The 21,270-nt window shown below is 41.5% G+C and overlaps 1 protein-coding gene across 1 annotated transcript; it reads left to right on the plus strand.

The window, feature by feature from the left end:
• Positions 1–2,044: 2,044 nt before the first annotated feature.
• PYM1 (PYM homolog 1, exon junction complex associated factor) lies at positions 2,045–21,124 on the plus strand. The gene is made up of 3 exons (XM_058742438.1): positions 2,045–2,521; positions 19,980–20,073; positions 20,465–21,124. Exons 1-3 carry the CDS (start codon positions 2,488–2,490, stop codon positions 20,946–20,948), a joined length of 612 nt encoding a protein of 203 aa, XP_058598421.1. The 5' UTR covers positions 2,045–2,487; the 3' UTR covers positions 20,949–21,124.
• The last annotated feature ends 146 nt before the right edge of the window (positions 21,125–21,270 follow it).

Raw genomic sequence — 21,270 nt, forward strand, 5'->3', positions numbered from 1 at the left:
TGCACAGTCCAGCTTAAGGAATGAGTAGCTTGGGGGTGTGTGTATGTGTGTGTATGTGTGTGTGTGTGTGTGTGTGTGTGTAAAGCCTTACGACTCTAAGCCATCATAAACAAACAATATAAGAAAGCACAAGTCCCATACTACCTTTTCCAGTTTTCTGCTCCTGGACCCTTCATCTAGAAATTCTGGAATGATACCAAGCCTAAGGCACTCAGCTTTCCTTGCAAATATCACTAGCAGTGATACCATCCTACATATGACCTGTGTTTTTCATTCCATCATCCTTAGTTATGTCCTTGCTTGAAGTTAAATTGTTCCTCTAAAGACCTCTTTTTTTTTTTGAGACTTCAAAGTGGAGCATAGGGTGATCTCTAATAAGGAATAAAGTGAAACCAGTCATACTCTAGGCTTCTTTGTGTCTTCTTTAGGATCTCTACTCCATCATACCTCGTCAGTTATTGGTGGGGATGGGAGGGGAAGAAAGACCCAGAAACTTCTAAGGAGGAGGCGTATAATGCCTACTGTTCCAGGTGCTCATTTCTTTAACCAACCACATCATAAAAATCAGAAAGAAAGAAACCGCAATGAACAAAGGAAAAGGAAAAAACAACAGCTTTGTTCTCCCCAGGCTCTTCTTTCTCCTCTTCCTTCTCAGGGTGTATGTGTGTGTGGGGGGGGGGGGGGTACATCCGGGGCCCAGGGCTGGGTCCTAGGCAGGTTTGCCGGGCAGACAACTGAGTTTCACTTCCTGTCAACCCCAGAGCTGAGGCAAGACATCAGGGGGCATGGTGTGTGTGTGGGGGGGTTGTGCTGGGTAGTCAACTGGGGCCACTTTAGGATTCCATTCATTGAGCAGCCTACTACTACTAGTTCTAGTTCTCAGGTAGTCAAGACCAGTACATCCCTCTAGTTTTTAAAGGCTTCCTCCCACATTCTCACCTCTAATAATCATTAGTAACAAGGCTAAGGACAGGATGCTGATCCTGTGAGGCTGAAGCACAATTGTTGAAAGAGAGCAGGGGTTAAGGATGGCAGCGTTACAACACCTGCAATGTTGTGTACTGAATGCAAATCAATTTTTAAAGGAGTCTCTTTGAGACCTTCTGAGTTGGGCCTCTGGTGGAAGTCAGGAAGGTGGAACATAGACTAGAAGACAAGCTGAGACCTGAGAAAACTTCAAAAGTTTCATGTCAACCCTTTAGGAAGTTCCTAGTCCGTCATTGCTCTCACTTTTTTTTTCTTTTCTCACCTTTTTTGTTTTTTCAGTAGGCATACAGCCTAGTGTTGGAGATCGTAATATTTGCCCCTCTCTACGGGTTCCAGAGGTACAGTTGGACATGAACCTAAACCAAAATGGGGGATTTGGAGGAAGGTAAAAGAGTCCATAAGGAAAGAGCAGCGTGGAGAGGGCAGAGCCAACACCTGAGGAGAGGAACCTGCAGTCGGTCCCTCCCAGGCTGCAGGGGAAACGAGTTTAGCAGGATTTAGCCCTCAAGGATCAACGGCTGCTGCAAAGAGCGGGGGAGGGAAAACATTTGGGTACATCTAAAGAGTAGGGAGGCAAGGGGCAGGGCAGGACTGCAAAGGGAGTGACCGTACAAGCCCGGACCATTGGCGAGTTGCCCGGGGCTTTGGATCCTCAGTGCCCAAGACCTACACGAGGTTAATTAGAATATTAACTGGCTCCGCCCAGAAGCCTTCACCCTGCCCTCCGACCCTCGGGGCCCAGCCTAAGGAGGCTCCCGGGGTCGAAGGCCAGAGCAAACTTGGGCCATCTTCTTTTCGCCGCCCGAATCCTCCGGGCCGCCCCAGGGGCAGGGCCAGCCAGGGCTGCCCGCCCAACCCGGCCCGCCGCCTCCTCGGTCGTGGAATTCGCCGGCAGCCCTTAGGCTGCGGGGACAGGTGACCGGACAGCAGCACCCCCTGCCTTGCACGCCCCTTTCGCGGGTCTGACCCGAGGGTTGAGCTGGGTAGCCGAGGGCAATCGACACGCGATTTCGACCTCTCCACCTTCTAAGAGAGGGTCAGTTGGGGGTCTTCCATTCGTCCCTGACAAGATTGGTGCGTTACCGGAGTTTGGCCGCCCCATGTCCCGAAGCCGCTCTGGGACCTGGGTGCAGGTTAGGGCCTGAATACTCTAACTCATTTATCAGCCCCACTTTCGGGGTGCAGGTGGGCCTTGCCCCCTTTTCCCTCGAAAGTCCTGGACGGAGAGGAGCCGTGCCCCAGAACTTCTCTCGGTGCCCAGAGGACTGTTTTACACGGAGCAGAAGCCCAATATTGGATTCAGTGGCAGTACTAGAGTCTGCGGCTTTTATTTTATGAAAGTCTTTAGCTTCTACTCTCTTCCTCCTTCTCCGTCCACGAAACGGTGTACTCTCCCTTTAAGACTAAAATGGTGGCTGGCTACGATCAGGACTCCACTTCCGGTGGGGAGGGGGGCGGGACCCCAGCCCGCTCACGCCGGAAGTGGTTTGCGTTTTCAAGATGGCGACTCCCTATGTAACTGACGAGACCGGCGGTGAGTGCGGGAGGCGCGGAGTCGCTTCTCCCCGGGCTCTCGGGGCAGGGGTTCGGACTTGGAAAGGGGTCTGTGCCCCGCCCATCCCGGGGCCCCTCCTTTGCCCCGCCCTCCGGACCGCCTTCCCCATTCATTCTCTCCTATGGGGTGTCACCTGCGCCCCCTTCTGGTCTCGTGTTTGGGGGTCTCCGCTTCCGGTCACCCAAGCCCTGGGGTCCTCCAGTGCAGGTTCCTGCTCCAGGACCCTCACAGTCCCTAACCTTTTCTTCAGCAGCTGGAGATCTCGTATCTCTTTTGGCTTCTCCAGGCTTGGGAGCTCTTACACTCAGTTCCCTCCAATTCCTGCTTTTCTCCTGTTCCCCTCCCCCATCTTTCAGCGGTACCTGCCTTCTGCCCTACCCCAGCCCCATTTTAATTCTTATTCTTGAAGCTGTATCTGTTGAAGACTTCCTCATTGCTTTTATGTAGACTTCCTGCATAATGCTTTTTCCATTCTCTCCCACATCTTCATTGTTGGGTTACTGAGGTTCAGAGGTGTGAATGGAACAGTAACCTAGTATAACTTTAAACTTGAGTTTTCTTTTTGATGGCACCACCTTTCTGTACTTTTCTGGTGGTGATGGTGATAAAAATTGAGGGATCTGAGGTGGAAGAAGGCAAACAAGAGGTGTCTAGTGGCCTCTCAAGCCCTCTGACAAGTTCATAGAACCCACTATAAATTCTGCCTAGAGAAGAATTTCCAACCTGGCTGATTGAGATGAAGTGTCCACTGTGTATGGAGGTTTATGTGTTGAAAACTGAGAGTCAATATTTTCGTTTTGGTTTTGTCCCATCCTTATTTCCTCATCTGTAGAAACATGGGCATAGTGATATCTACCTAGTGACCATTAAAGATAGCGTATGTGCAAGCAATTTATAAAATGCTGTGCAAGGCAAGGTATTAATGTTTTTTGTAGCCTTCACTGTGTATGTGTAGTCTTCTGCAGAAGTGACACTGTGTATACTGTGGTTGGTACATACAGTCTTTTAAAAATGTGCCCTTTATTTGTTGCTTTGCTGCTTTCCATGTTCCTTACATCTCAGTCCACCTCTCCTATGGTATCCTATGGCAAGCCAGGTCTCTCTGCTACTTCTCCTCAGCCTCACATTTCAAAGTGGTACACAGAACTTCTGTTCTCTATTCAGTAGGTCCTTCTTCTACCAGCTCCTTTAATACGTGCTTCGAAAATATTGCTCATCGTCCAGTACACTTTTCTTTATTCTTAACGATTTTCTTTAAACACGTATCTTCTATCCTCTGTGACTATGTAGAAGAGAAGGAATCACACTGCTTTTTTTTTCTTTCCCCTCCTACTTCCAGATTATTGACCTACCACCGTCACTCTAATCTCTGTGAAGGTATTGCCATGCAGTTAGAGCATTGTCTCTAAAACTTCAGGGCCATCATTTATTGCCCACAAGGACCCAGACCTATTGCATCATACTTTTTTCTCCACTGTTTCTTGCTCTTATTCTCAGTGTCTCCAGCATCTTTGAAATACTGATCTTATAGTTCCTCAGCACAAGACAGTTGACTTTCCTTTGTATTTTTAAAGTAGCTACACATCAGATCACTGCAACCTGGACCTATTAGGCTACTTCCCCTTCAGGTGCTCTTTATCACTTTAGCCTCCTTACCAGTTACCTTTTTCACTCCTTCCCATCCACAGATTCCACTTTTTGCCCTTCTGAGGTTCTTAACTTTTCCCATTTCATTGAGTCTACCAGTACCTTCATGACTATCTTTGATGCTGCTCTGCTAGACCTTAGTGACCAGCCACTTTGATACTATCTTCATTGTTTGCTTCATTCATTTTGATCTTCTGTATTTGGCAAGCACTTCTGTTATCTTGAATCATACTCATCACCTATTTTTTTGGCTTCCGTGTCTAGACCACCCACAGCACATGGCTAGTGAAAAAGTGCAAAACCTGTACGTTCAGTGTAATATAACTTAGTGTTAACTTCTGCCAAGATCATGGCTTCTCTCAAATTCTTTTTTCTTGGTTTGCTTACATTCTACCATGGCTTTTCCCCAACCTTTTCCAGCACTCTGTGACCTCCCTTTTAATTCCCCCCTCTTGTAGCAGATGTCTTCACTTTCTGTTTCATGGAAAAGTCAAGGCCTAGCATTTGTTTCTTTCCTGTTCACAGCCCGATTTCTTGAATATCAGGTCTACCCATACTGTTTTCATTTTCTCACTCTTATTTGTCCTTTAGCTTTTTACAGTTTTGTTTCTAGCACCAACCTCTCTCCTTAGTTGCTATTTCCCTTTTCTAATAGATTGGTGAATAACTTTTATTCTTGAATATACTGTCACACCTTAAATTCAATCTGCCCAAAATCAATATCATTTTTTCCTTATTTCGTTAATGGCATCCTCGTCCTAGCCAACCCAAGATCAATTTTTTGTACCATCTCTTTTTAATTTTAAAGAGACTTTATTTTTTAGAACAATTTTAGATTTATAGGAAACTTGAGAAAATGATAGACAATTCCCATATATTCAGTTTCCCTTATTATTAACATCTTACATTAGTATGGTACCATTATTGCAGTTAATGAACCAATATTGATGCCATTATTATTGACTAAAGTCCATACATCTTCAGATTTCCTTGTATTTTAAAGATTTCATTTTATTTAAAAATTATTTTTATTTATTTATTTTTCAAAAAATTTTTAACGTTTCTTTATTATTGAGAGAGAGAGAGAGACAGAGCATGAGCATGGGAGGGGCAGAGAGAGGAGGAGACACAGACTTTGAAGCACGCTCCAGGCTCTGAGCACAGAGCCCGACACGGGGCTTGAACTCAAACGGGGAGATCATGACCTGAGCCAAAGTCGGACGCTCAACCGACTGAGCCACCCAGGCGCCCCTTTTATTTTTATTTTTCTTATTTAAAAAAAATGTTTATTTTGAGAGAGAGAGTGCACCCGTGTGCACACACATGTGTGCACACATAGTGTGTGCAAGCAGGGGAGGAGCAGAGAGGGAGAGAGATGATCCCAAGCTGGCTTCACTCTGTCAGCGCAGAGTTCAACACAAGGCTCTATCCAACAAACCGTGAGATCTGACCTGAGCTGAAATCAACAGACACCTAACCTACTGAGTCACCCAGGTGTCCCTATTTATTTTTAGAGCGTGAGCTGGGGAGAGGGGCAGAGGGAAAACGAGAGAATATGAAGCAGGCTCCATACTCAGCACGGAGCCTGATGCGGGGTTCAATCTCAGGACAGTGAGATCATGACCTGAGCTGAAGTCAAGAGTCAGATGCTTAATCGACTGAGCTAGCCAAGTGCCCCAAGATTTTATTTTTAAGTAATTTCTACACCCAACATAGGTCTCAAACTTAACAGCTCTGAGATCAAGAGTTGCATGCTCTTCCCATTGAGCCAGCCAGGTGTCCCAGATTTCCTTAGTTTTTACCTAATTTTTTTTTTTTCTGTTCCAAGATCCCATCCTGGGTACCCTATTACTTTTAGTTCTCATGTCTCCTTAAGCTCCCATTAGCTGTGATAGTTTCTCAGATTTTCCTTGTTTTTGATGAGGAATTTTGAGGAGTGCTAATCAAGTATTTTATAGGATGCCCCTCTATTGGAATTTATCTGATGTTTTTCTCATGATTAGATTGGGGTTATGTGTTTTTAGGGGACAATCACAGAGGAAAAGTGACATTTTCATCATATCAAGGGTACAATATCATAATGTTTTTACTGTTGATATTGACCATGATTGTGGTCACCTGGCTGAAGTCGTATTTGTAAGCTTTCTCCAGTATAAAGTTATCCTTTTTTCCTTCTCTTTTCCATACTATAGTCTTTAGAAGAAAGTGTTCACAGCCTATACTTAAAGAGGGGGAAGTTACGTTTCCTTCCTTAAGGATGGAGTATTTACATATGTTATTTGGAATATTTCTGCAGATTTGTCTCTTCTCCATTTATTCAATCATTTACTTATATCAATATGGACTTTGGGTTATAATCTAATACTATTTATTTTATTGTTCTAAATGTTCCAGCTTTGGACATTGGGAGCTCTTTTAGTTGGCTCTGTGTCCCTTTGACATACCCCCACCAGTGTAGGTTTTTGTTTTTGTTTTTAGCTCTTCTTTACTTTCTTGTGTCTAGAATATGCTCCGGGCTCATCTTTTATCTTTCCTATCCCAGTCCTAGAATCGGACATTTCTCCAAGGAGCCCTTGTTCCTGTTACTGAAGAATAGTATCAAGAAACCAAGATGCGAGCACTAGATATTGTTATATTTGTGGTATCATCTTTTATTCCTCTCTTGTTCCCCATCCTCCACCACATACCAATTGTCAAAATATCATTCTGTTCCTACTGCTATTATCCTTATCTCATCTTCAGTACTTGTTAGGTATATGGCCTTGGGGAATTTTTTTTTAAATGTTTATTATTTTTGAGAGAGAGGGAGACACAGAATCCGAAGTGGGCTCCAGGCTCTGAGCTGTCAGTACAGAGCCTGATGTGGGGCTCGAATTCACGGACCACAAGATGACCTGAGCCGAAGTCGGACACTTAACCGACTGAGCCACCCAGGTGCCCTGGCAATTTTTTTTGTAAAGAAGGTATTTTATTTATCTGTATATTTATTTGTTTTTGAGTTTGTTTATTTTGAGAGAGAGAAAAAGAGAGAGAGAGGGACTGAGGATTTGAAGCAGACTCTGCGCTGAGAGCAGAGAGCCCAATGTGGAGCTCGAACTCACGAAGTGTGAGATCATGACCTGGGTGGAAGTCTGACACTTAACCAACTGAGCCACTCAGGCACCCCAGGCCTTGGGAATTTTAAGACTTGGGAAACTAAGCCTTAGTTTTCTCATCAATGAATTCAGAGTAATGACTCCTACAACATAGGATTATTGAGAGAATTAAAATTTAAATGAAATAATGTATATGTTTGGCACATAGAAAGTGCCTGGCAAATAGTTCTGTAATAATTACTGTTATGTAAGGATTATTATATGGATTAGAAGAGATAAATGCAAAATATCAAGCATAGTACTTGGGTCATTCTGCATGCCTGATCAAATTCCATTTTCCTTTATCCTGCAAATATTTCTGTGACCTCCTAAATACTTGTCCTGTCTCCAGTCTCTCTCTGTTCCAGTTCATTTGGCACACTGTTGCCAGATTACTGTTCCTTAAGTATAGATTTACTTATGTAATATTTGCTCAATATAATTCATCCACCCAGAGTCTACTGTTTACTTTGGCACATATCTTTCTGATCTTTATTTTTTCTGTACATTTTTAAAACGTTTTTGAATTTGATGGTATATACACCTACATTTTGCCTATTCATTTAACCTTATGACATAAATATTTTTTTTTTTGTTATTAAAAACTCTAAATATTTTTTAAAATATTGGCAGAGTTTTACTGTTTGGGCATGTACCCTCTCATGTTTCATCTGTCAGTGGACTTTTATTTTTTAATTTTTTTAAGTTTATTTATTTTGAGAGAGTGGGGGAGGGGCAGAGAGAGACAGAGAGAGAGAGAGGGAGAGGGAGAAGGAGAATCCTAAGCAGGCTCTGTGCTGTCATCACAGAGCCTGATGCGGGACTTGAACTCACAAACTGTGAGATCATGACCTCAGCCGAAGCCACGAGTCAGACACTCAACTGACTGAGCCACCCAGGCGCCTCTGTTACTGGGCTTTTAGATTGTTTCCAGAATTTTTGTTACAAGAACTCCATGAACATTTTTGTGCATAAATTTTTGCCTGCATTTAAGTCATTTTCTTAGGATTGAGTTCCCAGAAGTAGAATTACTGGGTTGGGGGGGTTCAAACATTTATTTATTTATTAGTTCATGTTGATTGTAGCTAACTTAGAAAATGTTTTTGTAAGTAGTATAAAATAGAAGTCACATGCATGCTTGGAAATTCCAGAACCCAAAGATAACTACAGTTACACTTCTTTTTAGTTTTTCTGTCTGTGTACATATGTAGCATATCTATATTTTACATAATTGGGATCATACCAAATGGCTCTGTTTCCCAAAATATGATTCTCAGAATGCTTAGTAGTCTTGTGAGATGTACTGCAAAATAAGTAAACACAAAATAACAAAATAAAAATAAGGTTCCTTTGGTCAAATAAATTTGGGAAATACTGTGGATCACATTCCTATTGTGGATACTCACGAATAAGAACACATTAACTCCTCATTTAAGTCCTGCCAATAAGAACAAATTTTCTTTTTCTTTCTTTCTTTCTTTCTTTCTTTCTTTCTTTCTTTCTTTCTTTCTTTCTTTCTTTCTTTCTTTCTTTCTTTCTTTCTTTCTTTCCTCCTTCCTTCCTTCCTTCCTCCTTCCCTCCCTCCCTTCCCTTCCTCTTTCTTTTCTTTTCTTTCTTTCTTTCTTTCTTTCTTTCTTTCTTTCTTTCTTTCTTTCTTTCTTTCTTTCTTTCTTTCTTTCTTTCTTTCTTTCTTTCTTTCTTTCTTTCTTTCTTTCTTTCTTTCTTTCTTTCTTTTTCTTTTTTTCTTTCTTTCTAAGAGAGAGGGAGAGCACAAGCAGGGGAGGAGGGACAGAGAGAGGAAGAAAATCCCAAGCAGGTTCTTTGCTGTCAGCACAGAGCCTGACAGCTCAATCCCATGAGCTGTGGGATCGTGACCTGAGCTGAGATCAAGAGTTGATGATTAACCAACTGAGCCACCCGGGTGCCCCCCTTTTTTTCTATGTTTAACCCAGAAGTGCCCACTTATTTAACAATTTTTTGGGGTAACTCTTGTTACTATCTTATGGAAGTGTTTTCCATAAGTGTCTTGTATAACAAAAGCTTTGGGAAATGCTGGTAAAAGATAGGATTACCTTATGTTATCTTTCTATGTTAAGCCAAATTGCTTTCTTTTTTTTTTTTTTAAATTTTTTTTTTTTCAACATTTTTTATTTATTTTTGGGACAGAGAGAGACAGAGCATGAACGGGGGAGGGGCAGAGAGAGAGGGAGACACAGAATGGGAAACAGGCTCCAGGCTCCGAGCCATCAGCCCAGAGCCTGACGCGGGGCTCGAACTCACGGACCGCGAGATCGTGACCTGGCTGAAGTCGGACGCTTAACCGACTGCGCCACTCAGGCGCCCCAAGCCAAATTGCTTTCTAAAGACTTTTACGACCAATAATATATGACTATGCTGGTTTAACCACATCTTTGACTGCATTGCTATTATCATCTCCAAAAATTCTACTACTTTGACAGATGAAAATTATATTTGATATTTATATTTTCTTTATTAGTATGGTTGGCCTTTTTTGTATTTTTTGTTTGTTTATAACACAGTATGCAATAACAGTGTAAAATGCACAACCTTTGGAACAAACCTACAGCCTGGGTTTGAATTCTGCAGTTTGCTGACTTTGTAACTTTGGGCAGGCTATTAAATTTCTCATCATCTCTAAAACTAGAATAATCCAGGGGCACCTGGGTGGCTCAGTCAGTTAAGCATATGACTCTTGGTTTCAGCTCAGGTCATGATCTCACAGTTTGTGAGTTCAAGCCCCACACCAGGCTCTGTGATGACAGCATGGAACCTGCTTGGGATTCTCTCCCTTTCTCTCTCTCTTTCAGAATAAATAAATAAATTTTATTAAAACTAGAATAATCCTTCATGGAGTTATGAAAGTGAAATAAGTCATGTATATAAACACAGCCCTGTCCTGAGCATTAAGGAGGCACACAATGGTAGCTGCTACTCTCTTTTTGGAATTGACTGTGAAATTCACATATGTACCATTAGCTTAGATACTACTCTTTAATATGAGCACAAACCACTTTTCAGTATAGTATCACCACATACTAGGTCTCTTTTTATAACTCCCAGTGAAACTGGACTATGTAGTATAAGGTGGAATAGTATTGTGCATTTGTGGTCTTGGACATATATTTAACTTCTTGAAGACTCTTGACCTCAGCTAGAGATGGTAATACCTACCCATTGTCTAGATTCAATAAGGTAATGTATGTAAAGTTCTTATTGCAATGTAGATACTTATTAATAAATGCTCTTTCCTAACTGTTCTCAGCATACTGTGAGTTTTCCACTGCTACGATTTTATTTGTTGTTACTCTTAGAAGGCCCTTTCCCTTCCTTTCTCTGTCTGCAGAAATATCAGCCACTGATTTGTTACTGTTATTGTTACTACTTCTACCTAGTATTTAATGTCAAATCCCTAAGATTTTCTTGATTTTCTGTTACCTTCCCCCATCAAACAGGATGTGATTATTTATTCTCTTGAAATTTGTTACCAGTATGTATCAGTCTCTTAAGATACCTAAGACATTTATATTTTTGTTTTATTCTTTGTTTGCCTAACTTGCCTACCCTTCTCCTTACTTAGACTGTAAATTTCTTGAAAGTAGGGACCATTTTACTCAATCTTGATAATCCTTGTATCACTTAGTAGGGTACTTGTGTCCTAGGAGGCTTCCAGTGTTTATTACATTTCATTAATTTGTACTTTTCTGAGGCTATATTCTTGGAGATAACTAGAAAATGCAAATCACCAACATCAGTATCTTTTTCTTCTCAGTTCTCCTTTTCCTTAATCTCTGTGCACTATTCAGTACTGTTTACCACCTGCCCTTAAAACTCTTTTGGTCTTCATGGCATAACACTCTCCTGGTTCTTTTCTAGAATTATTATTTTCTGTTGCTGCCGACACCTTTTCCTTGTTGAGGAAGATGATCATGACTGTTTTTCCAGGCTCATTCCTCCAAATTGGATCTTCTCTTTCTATATTTTCTCTAGGTGTTAGAAACCACATCCAGACATTATAATAATTGTTGGCCCTGAGATCACCCCTAGGCTCAGCTCTGTCTTGTAGATCTCCTTTCTTATTTGAGCAGGTCCCAGGGATTCAACACACCTTTAACAGTCACTTCCATATAACCCCTTAGAGTTCTCCCAGCAAGCCTTGCTTGCTGTCCTGTCTCTTCACTGTCTTCCTGCCACCCCTGAAAACAAGGCCCTTTACAGTTTAAGGCAACAGATTAAGGATTACCAAATAGCAAATGTGAGAAAGTAAGTTTACTAAGTTCTTATAACAATCTCTAATCTGTAGTTTCTGACTTTCTCAAGGGGGTTACCTGAAAATCCTGATATTCTGCCCTTGTTTTTTATTTCTATGGGTAGGAATCTCCAAACCACTCCCTTCTTTTTTTACTTTACCTTTGGATACCGTGAAGGCCAGAGAATGGAACCAAGAGAACATAAAATAGATGCTTCTTTGTGACAGTTGGCTGTTTGGATCGCAGGGCTTCCAGTTAGGATGGCCATTCAAGAAACTTCTGACCTGTTTTTCCTCATTTTCCATCTTTATTAATCTTAAGCCTTCAGCTATAATCTTTGTGCATTTTTCTTAAATATATGTTACTAGCATTGTCCTTTTCTCCTTAATTTCACGTAAGACACTGCCTGTCTAGAATTGAATTAGTTATTTTCACAAAGTTGTCATCTTCTCTGGACTTCGTGTGCGTTTTTTTTTTTTAATTCCAGTATAATTAACATACAGTGTTATATTAGTTTCAGGTGTTGGGCTTTCTTCATATCAGTGATTTTTATTCTCTAAATTTTGCACATTCAAGAGTGATATTGTAATTATTTATTTGTGTTCTTATTTATTACCTTTCTTCGTCACTAGAATGTATGCTACAAAAAGGCAAGACCATTTTCTTTATTCATTGTTGTATCCCTAGCTCCTGTTACAGTGCCTGGCACAACACCCAAGTGGCTCAATAAACATTTAAAATCCATGTGTGAAGAAATATTATTACCATATGCCCTATTTACCCACAGGTATGTTGTGAAAATAAGAGCATACATGTGCAAAGCACCAGATCAAACCCACGGTGGCACTGTTTCAATTATTTCGTCTAATTCAAATCTTGGCAGTCAAATCTCAACAGTCTTCAAGTCTGTTGACTTGTTCTTCACAATGAATTTCTCTTTCATTTTCCTTTCAATACCCACAGAGACCATCTAAATCAGTTTTTCTCTATTTTAGCTATTTTCATTTTTTCTACCTTTAGTTTATATTACACATTTTGAGGTTAATCTGAAAGCATTGCTTTGAGCATATCATCTGTACTCTGTTTTTGGCCTTCAGTGCTCTTCTACGGTCTGAAGCTTAAGTCCAAACTCCAGAGAAGATTGGTTACTTTTCATATTCTGACTAATTTACTTCTAGTCTCTTTGCCCATTACATGTGCTTTTTGCCCAAAATATTCTAGGTTCTTGCTCTCTAATATGATACTTAAATTTACTTACTTATTTAAAATATTTTTTAAAGATTTTACTTATTTATTTTTTAATATTTATCTTTAATATTTATTTTTTGAGAGAGAGAATACAAGTGGGGGGAGGGGCAGAGAGAGAGACGGAGAAAGAATCCCAATAGATTCTGCACTGTCAGTGCAAAGCCTGACATGGGGCTCAAATCCATGAACAGTGATATCATGACCTGAGCTGAAACTAAGAATTGGATGCTCAACCAACTGAGCCATCCAGGTGCCCATAAAGATTTTATTTTATTTTTTTAAAGTTTATTTATTTTGAGAGAGCACGGGGAAAGGGTAAAGAGGAAGGGAGGGAGAGAGAGAATCCCAAGCAGGCTCTGCACTGTCAGTATGGAGCCTGATGTGGGGCTTGAACCTTGAGATCATGACCTGAGGTGAAGTCGGAGGCTGAACTGACTGAGCCACCCAGGGGTCCTGAAAATGTTATTTTTAAGTAATCTTTTAATCTCTACACCCAATGTGGGGCTTGAATTTACAACCCTGAGATCAAGAGTCACACGCTCTACCAACCAAGCCAGCCAGGAACCCCTATTTATTTATTAATTTGACTTAATTACAGTCTTCTATGCGCCAGGCCCTTTGCTTCAGAGATCAAAGACAAAGCCCCAGTGCTCAAGGAAGTACACAATTATGTTAAACATCAGAGCATGATAAAGGCCAAAACAGGTGTTGTATACAAAGGGCCTGGGGTGGGAAGGAGGAACTGAATTGGAGTTTATACTTGAACTTGACCTTTAAAGACCAACAGGAATTAACTAAGATAAGAATCAAGGAAAGCCTGTTCCAGGCCAAAGGAAGCAAAAGCAAAAAGGCATAGAAAATAGAGACACAGGTCTGGTGAGATTTGTGAGTATTTCAGTCAGCTGGAGCAGAGTGTGAGTGACTAGTAGCTGAGAGGATTGGCCTTTTGTGTGTAGTCCTGTCCTCCATGTAAATACCCTGAGGACAATAGGAATCCAGAAAGAATTTTTAGCAGGGTCCTGACCAGTCTCATTTGTCCCTTTGCGTATATTGTCCCATATTCCTGAAATACTTCCCTTTCTTTTCTTGTAACCACACTCCCCACCTCCACCTGTCTAAATCCTGCTTATCTTCCAAAGATTACAACAGATCTGTGTCTTCCACAAAATCTTTATAATAATTACCAGGTCAAAAGTATTTTCACTCTCATTATGTACCCATTCTCCAACCCATTCAGGTTTGAAACCTAAAATTAGATCTTTTTTTAAGATTTTATTAAAAATTTTTCTTTTAATGTTTTAATTTTTGAGAGCAAGAGAAAGAGACGGAGTGTGAGCGGGGGAGGGGCAGAGAGAGAGGAAGACACAGAATCTAAAGCAGGTTCCAGGCTCTGAGCTGTCGGCGCGGGCCGGACGCGGGGACAGAACTCGTGAACCTCGAGATCATGACTTGAGCTGAAGTTGGACGCTTAACCGACTGAGCCACCCAGGTGCCCCTAAAGATTTTATTTTTAATGGGACGCCTGGGTGCCTCAGTCGGTTAAGTGTCCAGCTCTTGGTTTTGACTCAGATCATGATGTCACGGTTCTTGAGATTGAGCCCAACGTCAGGCTCAAAGCTCAGTGTGGAGCCTGCTTGGGATTCTCTCTCTCTGTGCCCCTCCCTTGCTAGTTCATGCTCTCTCTCTCTCTCAAATAAACAAAGATTTAAAAATATGCATAACATTTAATAATTGAAATCATAGTATATTTATATAATTTCATTATGGTTTACATTATGTCACATTACATGATTTAAAATTTTATTATCATTTTTAAGAATTACATCCTGTCGGGGCGCCTGGGTGGCTCAGTCGGTTGAGCGTCCGACTTTAGCTCAGGTCAGGATCTCACGGTTCGTGAGTTCGAGCCCCGAGTCAGGCTCTGGGCTGATGGCTCAGAGCCTGGAGCCTGCTTCTGATTCTGTGTCTCCCTCTCTCTCTGCCCCTCCCCCATTCATGCTCTGTCTCTCTCTGTCTCAAAAATAAATAAACATTAAAAAAAATTTAAAAATAAAAAAAAGAATTATATCCTGTCTCTTTAAAGATTATTCATTTTTAAGTAATCTGTACACTAAACGTGGGGCTCTAACTCTTGACCCTGAGATCAAGGGTTGTACACTCTACTGAATGAGCCAGCCAGGCGACCCTGTTATCATTTGCAATGGATGTGTTATACACCATTCCTATATAACTGGACTTGAAGCTTGTTTTTAATTTTTAGCTCTTTTTAGATAATGCCATAATTTTCACTGTCAATTCCTTTTTTTCCTTTTTGTTTTTTTTTCCTGTTGGAGGTATTTCCTTATGCTAAATTCTCAAGGTTGGAATTACTAAAATAAAGTGTTGAATTATTTTTTTAAGTTTTTTTTTTAATGTTTATTTTTGAGAGAGAGTGTGCATGAGTGAGGGAGGGGCGGAAAGAGAGGGAGACGGAGGATGCCAAGCAGGCCCCATGCTGCCAGTACTGTCCGACGTGCAGCTCAAACCCATGAACCATGAGATCATGACCTGAGCCAAAGTTGGACACTTAACAGACTGAGCCACCCAGGAGCCCCAAATTATTTTTTACTTTAACCCTTTACCCCTCCCCCATCAGCAAATTCCCAAATGTTGATTCTTTGATAATGGATTTGGCATAAGTCTCTTCCTTTCTCACTGTTTCAGCCAATTCTATCACATGCCAGGGTTATTGCACCCTTTTTTCCCCTGATTTTCCACGTCTCCAGTGTTTCCACTTTCTAATTCACCTTTTCATCCTGCCAGATTAATTGCCCTAAAACACTGCTTTGAATTCATTCATTAACAAATATTTACTGAATGTGTGCCACCTGCCAGATATTAAACTCCTTAACTGGCGTTTCAAGGTCTGACCATTCTCCCCTCATTTACTTAAAAAAATTTTTTTTTTAATTTTTTTTTTTTTTTTTTTTTAATTTTTTTTTCAACGTTTTTTATTTATTTTTGGGACAGAGAGAGACAGAGCATGACCGGGGGAGGGGCAGAGAGAGAGGGAGACACAGAATCGGAAACAGGCTCCAGGCTCCGAGCCATCAGCCCAGAGCCTGACGCGGGGCTCGAACTCACGGACCGCGAGATCGTGACCTGGCTGAAGTCGGACGCTTAACCGACTGCGCCACCCAGGCGCCCCTTAATATTTTTTTTAATTCTTATTTATTTTTGAGACAGAGAGAGACAAAGCATGAATGGGGGAGGGTCAGAGAGAGGGAGACACAGAACCTGAAACAGGCTCCAGGCTCTGAGCTGTCAGCACAGAGCCTGACGCAGGGCTCGAACCCACAGACCGCGAGATCATGACCTGAGCCGAAGTCGGCCGCTTAACCCAACTGAGCCACCCAGGTGCCCCCCCCCCATTTTTTTTAAATGTTTATTTATTTTTGAGAGAGAGAGGGAGAGAGAGCGCACATGCGAGCTGGGAATGGGCAGAGGGAGATGGAGATAAAGAATCCAAAGAAGTCTAGGCTCTGAGCTGTCAGCACAGAGCCCGATGTGGGGCTCAAACTCACAACTGTGAGATCATGACCTGAACCAAACTCTGATGCTTAACTGGAGCCACCAGGCGCCCCTCCTCTCATTTACTTTATATCAGCCCTCTCACCCACCATCTCCTGATCATGCCATTTCCATTCCCATGTGTGTCATTTTGTTTTAGAATGAGCTTCTATTTAGAATTCAATCTGCCTCCTTTTTCATTTCCTTTAGATTGACTCTTTAAAGCCCAGGTTCGGTCTCAGTCTTCCCTCCTTGAAACCTCAGTTTTTTGATTCTTCAATTTATACTCTTGTGTTTAAACTGTTGGATTTAAGCAAGCAGTATCCTCAAGTGGCTCTCGTTTTATTCACCAGATAAACTTCAAATTCCTTGACCTTTTGTTTAACGCTTTCCAAGATCTGGCCCCATTTTTTAGTACCTAACATGAGCTGTCTGACTAGACTCCTCTACTTTTTATTCTTTAAATACCCCAACCCCCTTCCCACATCCATGCTTTTTTTTTGCTTTTTTGTTCTTTGTCCCATCTTTTCTACCTTTCAAATCTTAACCATTTTCTTTAACAGTTTTTTTGCTTTTAGTTTAATTTTATTAATGACATTTGCATTTTGAACAGAAAGCCAATTCAGGGGTCCCTAGTTAAACATCGACTTTTGATTTCTGCTCAGGTTATGATCTCAGTTTGTGAGATCTCACAGTTTGGGTTGGGCTCTGTGCTGACAGTGCAGAGCCTGCTTGGGATTCTCTCTCTGCCTCTCCCCCAGTCTCAATAAATAAGTAAACATTAAAAAAAAAAAAAAAAAGCCAATTCATGGAACAATATATAATCTGTGTGGAAGGCCCCAGACTTAACTTTTTACTTTTCTTTTACAAGTCTTTCTTTCTTTTTATAAAAGTAATGCTTAAAAAAAAAAAAAGATAATACATGAGGCATCTGACTGTCTCAGTCGGTAGAGCATGCAATCTTTGCTTTCAGGGTTGTGAGTTCAAGCCTCATGTTGGATGTGGAGCCTACTTAAGAAAAAAAAAAGTAATACAAGATATGTATGTATATATAAGATTTTTAAAAACAAATTATAAAAATAAAGATATCTATAAGGGCAAAAAGTATATATCCTAATGGTTAATGGTTTCTATTACCTCTTCTTCCAGGTTATCCCTCTTAAAATAACCAGCATTAAAGGCTTGGTATCTTGGTATGTGTCCTTCCACACCTTTCTCTTTGCCCCATGTGCCCAGACTGTATGGACTACTAAGTGCTGCTCCTTTTGCCCCAACAAAATCGGGAGCATACCCTACACCAGCAGTTCTCAGAATGTCCAGGATCTCTGCGGGTTCCCTAAGACACTTTAAGGACGTCTGCAAGCATAACTGGTTTTATTATAGACTAAGGTGTTCATTGTCTTTTTTTGCTGGGTTGACATTTGCTCTGAGGGTGCAAAAGCCAAGGTGGGGAAAACCGCTGGCCCCTTAGCACTAATCAAGGTGGTTGCACCAAACGACCAGTCATTGTGTTCTTTGCCGCCACATGCTTGCAGTAAATAAGGCCAGTTTCATTTAAGAATATCCTTGTTTATGCAGTAAGATTTGCTAATTTTATTAAAACCTGGCCCTTGAATACACCTCTTTTTACTTATTTTTTTCCAGCTCTATTGAAATATAATTGACATATAACATTGTGTAGGTTTCCGGAGTGCAGTGTGATTTGATGCATGTATATATTGTGAAATGTTTACACAATGAGGTTAGTTAACACATCCTTCACTTCACGTAATCGCCATCCATCTTGTTGTTAAAACTGTACTCTCATAGCAACTTTCAAGAATACAATACAGTTCTGTTAATAATGGTTATCATGCTGTACCTTAGATTCCTCACAACTTAACTCATTTTGTAACTGGAAGTTACTCATCTCTTTCATGTTCTCTGTGGACTAATTGGGAAGTAAGGATGAAACACTACTGCACACTGGAGTGAGGTGGTGTCTTAAGGAAAAGCACTGGCGCAATTGTCTGCAAGTCACAAGCTAAACAGCTTCCTTTTCATGGAACACCATTTTTACTTAAAAGAACCACTGACAAACCAGTAATTCAGAACTGGGTATCTGGCATTTTCCTGAAAATGAAGGAAGTGAACCCGTCATTTCAAGGAAAACAACTGACAGTATTTGTTGCCGATGGTAAAATTCAAGGCTTCAAGTAAAAATCAGAATTTTGGAAAAGTTATATTTGCCACTGCCAGCTTGACAGCTTCCCACTAAAGACTTTTCTGAGGATATTAGCGAATATGGTTTTTTAGAAAATATTGCATGGTGAAATGGATAATATTGCAAACTAAGAGCAGAAGGGAGATCCTGAAATAAAAAAACTTGGAGGATAACTACTCTATATGTTATCCTGCAACTTGCTTTTTCACTTAGTGTATCATGAACACCATTCAAGCCAAAGTCAATGCATTTATTTATTTTTATTTTGTTTTCAATGTTTATTGATAGATGCAACTATATAAAATCAGGGCATGAACATGACTTGATAAAGTAAGTAGACTTAATTTCAATTCTATAATAAGAGGGACCAATTCAGATTCTCACCATTTGTTTCACACCCTCAAAACCACTTCAGGGGCATTAACGATCCGTCAAAACTGATCAGTTTTGTGCAAGTAAACCATGTTTGTTTTTTAAAGACTTGTGTACTTGCCCAGGCACAAGGATATTAAAATCTAGCACATAAAGCTCATTAATAGAGGTAGAAATACAGGCAATATACAATTACAGCAACAGCCATCATTACAGTTAAGAATTTTTCTGTAACAACCAAATGGATAATCAAATATTGCAACAACTCAAGTATTACTGAGCAAAGTGCATTTCTAGTGTTCAGTGTTGCTGTTCATTTTTTCTAACTTACAACAGCGTATAACTGGCAGCAAAGAAAGTCAGTGCATTTATATCTGACATTCTTTTCATAAGAGCATGGTGTTCCATCCTGTGGATGATCCACATGTATTCCATTGTTCATTTATTGGTGGTCATTCAAGTTGCCTCAGTTTTTGCTGTTTTAAATAATGTAGCAACGAACATCCTTTACAAATATCCTTGTGTACTGGTGCTTTTATATCTATAGTATGGATTCTTAAAAGTTGACCTGTTTTTCATGACCCATCTTAATAAAGCTTCCCCTGTCTACATCTTCTCTCGTCATTTCTCCTTGCTACGGTTCTTGTTTTTGCCCTCTTTTGGCCCCTTTTTCAGTTATTGCCTTTTGATGCCCCAATGCTATTATTGTCTTGTGTTTTTTTTGAAAACTCTTCCTCTGTGCCTGTCCTCTTGCCAACTAGATTAAAAATAGAAAATAGTGTAAAAATAGAAACTCCTGAGGGCAGGGATGGTGTATTATACCTCAGTAAATAATGTGCACTCAGTAAATAATGATGAGAGGGGCGATGAGGGTTGATAAGAGAAAAGGGTGCCTTAACGGCTTTATTTAATAGACGGATGGGTGCCCAGGGAAGCTGTATACATTCACTCATGTTTTCAAATTGGGAACTATTTGAAAGTTAGAGTAACTGTCTAACTTAATTCTCTCATTGCAGGCAAATACATTGCCTCAACACAACGACCCGACGGGACCTGGCGGAAGCAGCGGAGGGTGAAAGAAGGCTATGTGCCCCAGGAGGAGGTCCCAGTGTGCGTGGTTAGGCATGAGGAGGGGGTATTTAATGGAATCCACAGAAAAGAAGAATCTCCTGATCCCAATATCTCATGAAATGCGAGGAGGGAGCAACTATATGAGAAAGAAGAGGAGAGGGGGCTGGGATACAGCGATGAGTGAGGGTTACAAGTGACTAGTTCTGTTCCTATTGGCCTCTGTTTATCAGAATCTCCAAACAGCATTCAGGATATGGAACTATGAGACCTAGAGACCTTCCCACAGCCTGCAGAACAGAAGAAAATTGGGGAGGGACCATAGGAGAGGAAGGAAGCGAGAGAATGAAAAGAGTGGATTGATTTGGAAGGTTAAGAAAAGGGCTCCAGAAGTCAGTGCTTCTTAGAAACTGTTGGCATCTCTTCCCTGCAGGTATGAGAACAAGTATGTGAAGTTTTTCAAGAGTAAACCTGAACTGCCCCCAGGTCTGAGCCCCGAGGCCACTGCTCCTGCCACCCCATCCAGGCCAGAAGGTGGCGAATCAGGCCTCTCCAAGACAGCCAAACGCAACCTGAAGCGGAAGGAGAAGCGGCGGCAGCAGCAAGAGAAAGGCGAGGCAGAGGCCTTAAGCCGGACTCTCGATAAGGTGTCCCTGGGAGAGACTGCCCCACTCCCCACGGCCCCGCAGGGCTCCCGGGCAGCCCCTGCAGCTGCCTCTGACCAGCCTGACTCAGCCGTCACCACCGAGAAGGCCAAGAAGATAAAGAACCTAAAGAAGAAGCTTCGGCAGGTGGAAGAGCTGCAGCAACGGATCCAGGCTGGAGAAATCAGCCAGCCCAGCAAAGAGCAGCTGGAGAAGCTAGCGCGGAGGAGGGCGCTAGAGGAGGAGCTCGAGGACTTGGAGCTGGGCCTGTGAGGCCTTTGGGGAGCAGGGAATGGACTGCAGAAAAAACCATGGGGCTCTCTGGGGTCCTGGGGAATGTGGGCAGCAGCAGTCAGGGGGGTACCCCCTCCCTACTGACTCACTTCCACTTCTCGTGGCCCAACTCCGTCCTCCAGAGCCTAGCCTCGCCGTCATTCCTTCCCTCTTCTTCCCAACTCCTATTTTTTGGACTTTTCTCCCTCCCATTCCCAGTGTTCAAAATCTCAGTGATTACCCCAGGTAACTTTGCTGCTGATTTGGGTGTCTTGTTTAAAAGAAAATTGGGCGGGTGGGAATGTCTTAGAGAACTGAGGTT

This window comes from Neofelis nebulosa, chromosome 8 (assembly GCF_028018385.1).
Source record: "Neofelis nebulosa isolate mNeoNeb1 chromosome 8, mNeoNeb1.pri, whole genome shotgun sequence".
In the NCBI taxonomy this organism is placed as follows: domain Eukaryota; kingdom Metazoa; phylum Chordata; class Mammalia; order Carnivora; family Felidae; genus Neofelis; species Neofelis nebulosa.